Below are 9,660 nucleotides of genomic sequence, written 5' to 3' on the forward strand. Positions count from 1 at the left end.
GCTAAGTTGGTTGAAGAGTAATCACACATGATTTGTACGTTGTTTTTGGCGAGCGCTTATAGGATAACCTAGTTTGGGCCCGAGTGTTTCCTTTGAGGTAAATATGACTAAAATGTTGATGAGTTGTGCATGGGTGAACTGGTGATATAATCACTCTTCGAGCCAGCCTGCAGACAGATTCTCCAATGGAGGTGTTGCTTGTGGGAGGCTGGGTTAGTGTGCAGAGAAAGATGGCATAGAAAGCCAAGTTGTCATTCGGATTCACGTCCAATTGGTTACTTGTAAGTCTGTCTTGTGTAATTATCAGTTGCTTCCAGATACCATGGGTTTCAGTTGAATAACCCGCCACAAGTATCTGTACCGCAAGACAGGTAGAGTTAGTTAGACAGGGACAATCTGTTGATGAGTTAGTTGACTCTAATAAAGAGGGAAGTTCCACACTGTCGTTTATGTGCTCATCTAGTTGCAGTAGATTATAAGGTTTGGTGTATGGTTACCAATTATGGCATATCCACGGTGTTATGTATATGTTCTGGTGGAGATTAGATATGGCTAAACAATTTGTGTGAACATTGGTTTCCTAGAATTGTCTCACTCGGAACGAGTTGATTGGTCAATGATACAAAGGAGCAGTTGGTGAAGATTTACCTTATTAACTTGTGATGTTGCATATCCGAAACAAACAAAGGAAACCTAAAAGTATAATTATAATAGGACTATATATATGCAACAACGTGCGTGAAATACTTATCGGACAAGTGTGTGGGGTAAGAGCATTTTAACTTCCGCCACTTTAACTTTTGAAACATACAGAAACGAATCTGTGCATGAGGTCTGAACAATTGAAATGACTGGATTTGTGAACTGCAAAAACCTGACGGCTATCATGATTAGCCGCACGACGCGGTAACGAATGTCTGCACCTCGTACCTTGTTGACCTGCGGACACTTATGTAGTTCACGGCTTTGATGTTGCAAGTTCATTTACATGTTAGTTGCCAAACTGGCGACAATGATAGGACTCATTTTTTTTGTCTGTTTAGACCTGTGTTGCCTGAGATCAGAGAGGTCTCAGGCCAGATAGAGAGAACAGGACGTTTGCGGTGTGTGTTATACAGAGTAAGCCACAAGACTGAAGTACGTATTACGATACGGTGTTTTGAAGGCTTAATGAGTGGTTTAAGCCTGAGCGTACCGCCAAGTTTTGGACTTGGCAAAAGAGTGGTAACAAAACACATGTGGAATGTTGCATCGGGATTGGATCTTGCATTCACGCTGGTACTTCTTCTCTGGTGACAAAGTCTTGATCAAGTTATGTGATGATCTGGAAAGGCGTTGAAACCGCCTGTCCCTTGAGAACATTGCAAACACATATTATTCATGAACATAGAAGTTCACGTGTCCAAGCGCGTCTTTGTGACGCTATGCATCAGGCAATTGATCTCAGTAAAGTCAGATCTTTGTCCCTCAAAAGTTTGCACAGCATCTCTAATGGCAACGACGCATATTGGTATTCATTATTGCTCATCATCCAGTTGGAAACAAGATGTGCTTTGCGCTAGAGGAGAAAATACGATACGATTAATGCTTCTATTTGTCAGATCAAGTCCTGGAAATTTTCTGGACTTGCGTCACAGCAGCTCCATGTCCAACATCAACAGACAGTAGCCAGACACAATACCATGAAACACAACAACAAACATTTTAACATAACAGCACGAATCAGTGAGAGAAAGGCTGCTCGATAAGAGCTTCAGCGAGCTTTTGATCTGGGATTTCTAGCCTGTGTTTTACTTCGTGAGGATTGATTCTGCTGCCCCAAAGGTAGTGCTTCAGTCCGACTGGATGTAGATCGTGGATAAAGCAACACTTTTCATGTGTGATATGTCAGCTTCTGGTTGGCTACACATAGTTCATAATCCGCCAGCAGTTTGGTTAAACCACGCACCCCGGCACGCTCCAGTTTCAAGTGCAGGTGTAAGCCAATTGATAGGCTCAGAGGTGAGTTCGGGTTGGGAGCGACAAGAAGTTCAAGTCATTGTGGATTTGAGGATTTCAGTTGAGCTTGAATACTTTGTGAGCGAGGCCATCTTGCCTTTTTTCTCCAGATTCAGACATGGGGTTGCGCTGTTCTCAGTTAGAGGGATTGGTTTCTGCAAATTCCATGTTCTGTGCGCCGTAGCATAAACTGTTTTTCTGTCCTGTGATTTTGGTCCAGATGAGAATGATGGAGGGTTGGGTTCGTCCAGAGTTGCCCGTTGATATTGGAGTGGACATCATGTTGTGGAAAGGACCTGGCAGTTTGTGTGTCGTGTTTGGCCTATGATCATTGCAAAGTCATTCAGTTGGGTGATTACAAAATAACATTGCAGGGAAAGAGTTTTCTATGATTAGAGCGACGGACTGGGGGTTTGGTTCTTGAAGTGTTGGAATGGATGAGATCTTTGCTAGAAGAAGCAGTTTGTTTACACATGTGGCAGGAAGACAATTAGTGAAAGCCTTGAGGAAACAGATAGTTTGGAAAACTTCTTGGCGGGAGGAGCAGGGGTCTCTTCGCTGGTACAATGATTGGAAGTGCAGTCACTATATTGGTCATATGTGTCAATTGGGTCTAGAACAAGGAGGTGTCAAACTCAAGGCCGCGGGGCCAAAACCGGTCCTGCGACCTTAAGTTTTTTATTCCCGCCAAGAGCTTGTAAAATAAATATGAACATAACGTATTGGTGTGAATTGTTTGACAGTACTTTATCTTCAATCAATTGCCCTCCACACATGACTTTGCTTCAGACGCCTCCGCGTCAGGCACGTAGTTTTAGTATTGATATTATTATTAGATTCTGATTAATAATTCCTAGATGCAGGGGCATGATGTAATATAATTTATCATTATTGTAATATATATTATATTTTATTTATTTATATGTATGTATTTTATATAAATTACAAACCGTGCCTTTGAGTGCAACATCAATGCTTCTGATGTCCCCGGACTGAAATTTGGATCTTTGAACACTCTCTGGGTAGAAGGTCAGAGAGCATCATTGTAACACACGGAAGTATGGCCAAAGAGAGCTTTATCAGTAAACATGCTTTGGGTAAGGTGGGGGCAGGCAAGGGGAGCTTCGACCCATTCTCAATTGAAGTTTGGTCGTTACAGGCATTCCGCTGTTTCGCCACTTAAGATCAGTCAGTAATGTTGCTTTTACCTTGGTTAGCCTTTAACGACTGTAGGTTTTTGTCACCTCATGTACCATGTTTCCATAATTTTTGCTCTTTTTTGCCTAGTATTATCTCATGATTGATTTTTTTTGATGGGACACATATTCATGTATTATAAAGTAGTCCAAAAGTGCATTTGCGATTGATATCGGTCACTTCCAAATGTAAAAATTGCGAGAGTGATGATCGTTGTCCTTTAGTTTTCAGTAAGATATTCTTTAACACCTGGATAATTTGCTTGTGGAAATGATTTATGGTGAAGTTGTGAGCAATCAAATCTTGAAATCTACAGCAGACATCGTGTTAACCCCCGGTCTGACGTTGCCAGTAGGAAACAGTTGATCGACGGAGACTCCCAGACAAACTCCATATCCCCAAAACCTTTTACAGTCACTGGAGCGGAGATGAGCAGAGATTCAGAACAAGAAAGGATTCTAAGGAAGTATTTCATAAGTTCATGAAATGGAGTTTCCATGTACTTTAGATTTCTGGGGAAATTGGATGGTTAAAGGTCTCGGCTATGAGAATTATACTCAGGATCTGAATGAACATTCTCACTCTGTGTAACTTCACGTTTTATACAAGTGTAAATGTTTTTTGTGTCAAATATACTCTACCAAACTACTTTTAAAAGTGCCTTCTGTCTAACTGTCCCATACTTGCTAGTTTTTCCTAAAAGAGTGTTTTTTTTTTAAACATTTTAAAACAGAGTCCACATTTTAAGGAAAAGTTTAGTGAGAGCCACCTTCTAAAACCAAGTCTAACTACATGAAGAACATCATTGTTTGCATCAAAACTGAGCAAAATGAATGTATATTTTTCACATATCGATAACAAAAATTATCTTTTTTTTCTTCACCAACTACTTTTTTGTAACAGTGTCTTCTCTCTAGACCGCCATGCTTCCAGTATTTCAAAGAAAATAAACAAAGGGTTTGTTTTTTGGGGGGTTTCCCACCCGCAAGTCACATTTAAACACGTGTATCTGAAAATGACGAAGTAGAAAAAACGTCCCTGAAGAAAAATCATTGGTTGCACCAAAACTGAAAAACATGAGGGTTTTTTTTTGTGGTTATATTGTGTTTGATATCTTCTCAAGCATAATCAAAACATTTTATATATTAAACTTGAGCTTTTTATTGGAGATGTTGTCAGACTTTAAATTGATGTTAATCTCCACCTAAAAATAATTTAGAAGAAACATTTTAAAAGTGAGAATTTTGAGTTGAGTTAAAATTGTCTTTGATATCCACTCAAGCGTAATTAAAGCAATTTAAAAACACTGACATTCTTTTAGTGGCAATGTTGTCCGACTTTAAAGTTGTGTTTGATATCAACTCAAGTATAATTTAGTTCTTTTTTTAATTGACTTTTAAAGGGGCAATAGTCTGATTTTAAATAGTTTTGAATATCATAAAGGAAACAGATGAAGACCACAGAGGTGTAGGCATGACTGAGTTGAATTTAACTCACTTACCTTGTAGAAAATAATATTTCTTATCATGTTTGTGATCATGTATGCACTGCTGTTGCCTGGATGAAAACATGACTGCCCCCTAGTGGCAGGAGCACCTTAAGACACAATGCAAACCCTGAGAAGGAGCTGAAACTGAAGGCTTTTATCTCCCATGATATCAGAATCCAGCTGGAGGTCAGGAACCTGGTTTCTTCATTCACACGTCACCAGGACAGCAGGGGGGTGAGTCCATCCAAAACACACCAAAGAAAAGTCCAATTTAAACCCGCTTTTATTTCCATGTGGCCTCTTGAAAGCTGGCACTAGGTGTTCTGAGCTTTTGAGGCCAGAGTCCTCTCCCACTGCTCCTCCACCACTCTGTAGAGCTGCATGGTGGCCCGGGCGTCCTCCACCGAGGAGTGGCCCTTCCTCCCAGTCTGAGGACGCAGAGAGAGACACTTTACCATCACACATACAAGGTACGCTTATTTCAGTGGCGAACCGTCAGGGCCTTCAAGGTATTCAGAGGATACCCTGGAAGACTCAGATAAAACAAACAAAAAATCGATTTAATTAAATGAATAAATGAGAATGGTATCTGTGTTGTTGATCTGTAATATCACAGTGTTACGTTGATTTGTTTGTCCTTCTCGGTCCATGCACTACGCATTTCAGTGGTTTTGTGTTAGAAAATAAACGGACGTTTGGATTGACAGTTTGATCGACCAATCATATATTGATTTGTAGCCAATGGGCGTATTCTTTCAGAGTTTCCGTGTGTGTGTGTGTGTGTGTGTGTGTGTGTGTGTGTGTGTGTGTGTGTGTGTGTGTGTGTGTGTGTGTGTGTGTGTGTGTGTGTGTGTGTGTGTGTGTGTGTGTGTGTGTGTGTGTGTGGTCCAGTTGTGATAGACACGGTTCGCGACTGGTTTATTTATATTGCACATTACTCTAGTTGTTGTTATTGTTTGTTGTTCTTTATAGTTCTCTTTGAACATACAATCAGTACAGACCGTCGTCTCATTTGTATGCATATCTTTTGCTTTCCACTTATAAATGACAAACATTACTGATGCCAGCCGTTCCCAACCTGTGGAACGCATTGCGAGTGGCCCGCCAAATCATTTGCAAAACATTATGATTTGTGTGGAAACATTTCATTCTTATATTTTTTATCCTCCTTGTTTTTAAATGCCCTTTTATAATATGTTTCTTAATCAGAATCAGAACCAGGTTTATCACCAGGTGGGTTGACACGTACAAAGTGTTTGACTTGATGTCTTGTTGCATACATAAAAGTAAATCTGTTTGCAACTCACATACATCATATCAATATTCCAATTACTCTACATACACTATTCTGCAGTTTCTATCATATTCAGTTTCTATCATATTCAGTTTCTATCATATTCTGTTTCTATCATATTCTGTTTCTATTATATTCAAGTGTATTTTATTTACTTGCACTATTGTATCTGTTTTATTGTGTTGCTCTGTGGGAGGAGCCTGTGACCTAAGATGTTCATTGTCATATCTAAACTGTAGCTAATGTACACATGACCATAAAAGCCTTGAAACTTGAAACCAACAATAGAAAACCCAGATAGAGAAGGCCTAGCGCTGCTGGTACCTGGATGTCTCTGTTGAAGATGGCCTTGGTGAGTCTCTTCAGCGAGGCGACCTCGTTGGGGGCGAAGCCGGCCCTCTGGTTGAGGAGCGGGATGCGGGACGTGTCTCTGGTCAGCACCCCGGGGTGCGCGTAGCCCAGCACCTTGAAGTCGTTGTGGATGGCGTGTCCGATCACCACCTTGCCCATCAGGAGGCGAAGTATCTGCCAACAGAGGAGACCCTGAACTCACCACGCCTGTATACAGTGAAGTACATTTACAGTACTGAACAATTTTGAGGTAATTTACTTGATTATTTAAATATTTTTGCTGGTTTGTAATTCTCCCACCTCTGCATACAACATGTTGAAATGCTGAGAGAAGGGTATTTAATGTTTTGCTTGAGACCCTGAACTCACAACGACTGTATAGTGAAGTACATTTACTCATAAGATAAGATAAGAAGTACTTCATTGATCCCAATTTGGGAAATGTTTGCGTTGTAGCAGCATAAATGTGTTTTTACTATACTGAAACCTTTTGAGGTACTTTACTTGAGTATTTCAATCTTAGCTGCTTTGTAATTCTCCCACCTCTGCATGCTACATGTTGAAATACTGAACGAAGGGTATTCGAACACTGATATGAAATAAATTATATGAATGAGAAAAGTGGTTTATTTTCATGAGTTCTGAGAAAAAAAAGTCAGAATTCAGTTTTTTTTTCTTCAGAAAATCTTTAAATTCTGAAAAGAACATTTGTTGGAAAAAATACATCAGAGGATTTCCTCACCTCCTTCCTGGCCTCGATGTAAGGCGTGGCGTTGACGAGGTCTCGCTGCCGGATGCCGCTCCACCGGGTCCGGTAGTCCGTGATGGGCACGGGGGGGTTGATGAACTTATCGTAGACCACGTCTCCGTCGTACGACACCAGGCTGCAGCGGGCCAGCTGGCTGTTGCTGCCCTTCGGCCCCGTGCCCACCATCTCACAGTCGATGGCCAGGAACTTGGTGGGCATTGCTACTGAGGAGGAGGAGGAAGACTGAGTGGTGGTGGGCTTCTGGCTGCTGGAGCACGGGGGCGATGCTTTTGTGTTCCCAGAATCATTTTGTTTTTCCTGGCACTGAGCGGACGTTGAAGGCGAGGCACTGCAGAGTGAGTTTGACGGTAAGGTCGTGTTGTTCGAGGAAGTCGGAGGCGCTGAATGATTTGCTCCATTTTGCCGTGGAGGCAGGCCTTGTCCTGTTCTGTGGTTGTAATTATTCCTTCCTTCCAGAGAGGAGGAAGCCCTGTGCTCAAACTCACGGGGCTTTTTACGATACCGCTTGTTTTTGTTTTTCCAGTTTGCCGCCGGCGGCCTCTTCTGCGCAGGCTCGTCAGAAAGGCTCACGTTGATCAGAATGTTCGACATGGTTCGGGTCGCAGTCCTGCAGAGGTCAAAATAATGTCTCCTTAAAGCAATCGTGCAGATGTGCTTATTTTGACCTCCACCTCAAAAGGGTCTTCAACCTTTGTAAGTGAAACGTTTATCAGCTGACACATCGGTTAAAACGCATCCTGTGAGAGAAATGAGACCTTATCAAACCACGTCTTCATTTGCAGGACTTTAATAAAATACATTTTATATAACCGGTGTGCAACCACCTGCAAGTTCAGAAAGAACTAGGGGCCTTGAATGCATCAGCACATCTTTCATTAGATTTGGCTTTCTTATTAAACAAAATGTAAGTGTGATGGGGTAGATGAAGGTAAATGTAATTATGTAGATTTACTCAAGTACTGTAGAACAATTCTGAGGAACTTGTACTTTACCCGAGTATTTCAATTGTATGCTTATTTGTACTTCTACTCCAAAACCATATCATATATATTATTCTGAAATGGACCAATCCGACTACTTTTACTGTCGCTACTTTAACTATATTTTGATGATAATACTTTTGATCTGAGTACTTCTACTGTCACTCAAGTACAAGATCTGAGTACTTCTACTGTCACTCAAGTACAAGATCTGAGTATTTCTATTTTGACTTCAGTACAATATCTGAGGACTTCTACTTTTACTTATCAAAGAGTATTTCTACACTCTGGTACTTCTACTGTCACTCAAGTAAAATACCTGAGTACTCCTCCCGACTCTGAGTTGATCTAAGTTTTCTCATAATAAGCTCTTATTTTAAAAATAAACAACGTCCTTTTAGCCGTTAGCTTAACGTTAGCTCACAAACGTTACTATGCTAACTCCGTGTCTAAGTCGCTGTAAATAACTGTTTCTCAACGGAAAATTGAACAATAAATGTATGTGAACATAATCAGTTCTATATTGATTCAATACACATCAATAACAGGTTAAAATAACTTTAAAAGTGTTAAAGCAGACCTGCAGCAATCTGTCAACCCTAGATATTCTTCCTGCTCACAACAAACGTTCAACATCCGGGTCATATTACCTTCACGGACAGACAGAAAGTTGGAACAAATAATTACTTTTGCTTTGTATGGTATTAGCAGTGCACTGCACACATGAATATGTAATTAGTTGTTATATACTGTAGTATAATACACGATTTTTTTTACTGAAACTTATCTTAATAAATGAATTCATTACAGTACAGCAACTGTCGAAAATCTAAATTCCCCCCGAAAATGAATAAAGTATTTATTTTTCTGATACTGTTCGAGCGCCCAACCTGCCTGAAGGAATTACCGGACGCACCTGAACGCATCCTACATGTGAATTGTACATCAATGCTAGCTATCAAGTCGCTAACCACAACAAGCCTTATTTTTTCTGGATTTGCTTTATAACTGCCGATTTAAAGTACTCAATATTTTTTAGAAACACGTATTCTTAATTGGTAAAACAAGGCAGGGTTAACAAGACAACTTGTGTTAGCATTAGCTGGCCTTTAAGCCCCATGTCAGTGAATCTACCTTCAGCTGCTCAGCATGGGGAGATGTTTACATCAAGCCTTTCTGCAGAACAACAGAGAGATCTGGCCACAAGAATCACCACGTTCCTGTCCATGTACAGCCACCTGTCCGACTCATATATCATCGTGAGTAATGATGCATGACTGTAAGAATACTCTGTTGCAAGTAAAACTAAAATATTTTAATAAAAAAAGACAAAAACATTTATACAGACATGAAAAGATAAAGTACAATTATAAATGTGATTGTGAAATCCAGCGTTTGTTACTTTCACTTGTTTTACATTTTTGTTTAACTTTTATGTATGCACCTTGACATCAAGTCAAATCCCTCGTACGTGTCAACCTACCTGGGCCCAGGAGTTCAACATTTTTAATCCCTATCTGATCAGATCAGATTTGGATTTTGGGGAGTTCAAAACCAAAAAACAGGATTAGGATCACTTTCA

General features: G+C 40.4%; 2 protein-coding genes across 2 annotated transcripts in view; both read right to left on the bottom strand.

The window, feature by feature from the left end:
* Nucleotides 1-9,660, bottom strand: part of LOC104966429 (disco-interacting protein 2 homolog C-like) — a 43,750-nt gene that overhangs the window by 29,904 nt on the left and 4,186 nt on the right. The gene's annotated exons all lie outside the window — the stretch shown is intronic.
* Nucleotides 3,381-8,719, bottom strand: LOC104965808 (interferon-stimulated 20 kDa exonuclease-like 2). The gene is made up of 4 exons (XM_010794823.1): nt 8,659-8,719; nt 7,072-7,835; nt 6,303-6,503; nt 3,381-5,112 (listed from the first exon to the last, which is right to left on the bottom strand). The coding sequence occupies exons 2-4, from the start codon at nt 7,687-7,689 to the stop codon at nt 4,999-5,001; spliced, it is 933 nt and encodes a 310-aa protein (XP_010793125.1). The 5' UTR covers nt 7,690-7,835; nt 8,659-8,719; the 3' UTR covers nt 3,381-4,998.

Source organism: Notothenia coriiceps, unplaced genomic scaffold (genome assembly GCF_000735185.1).
Source record: "Notothenia coriiceps isolate Sejong01 unplaced genomic scaffold, NC01 NC01_scaffold00037246, whole genome shotgun sequence".
Lineage (NCBI taxonomy): Eukaryota > Metazoa > Chordata > Actinopteri > Perciformes > Nototheniidae > Notothenia > Notothenia coriiceps.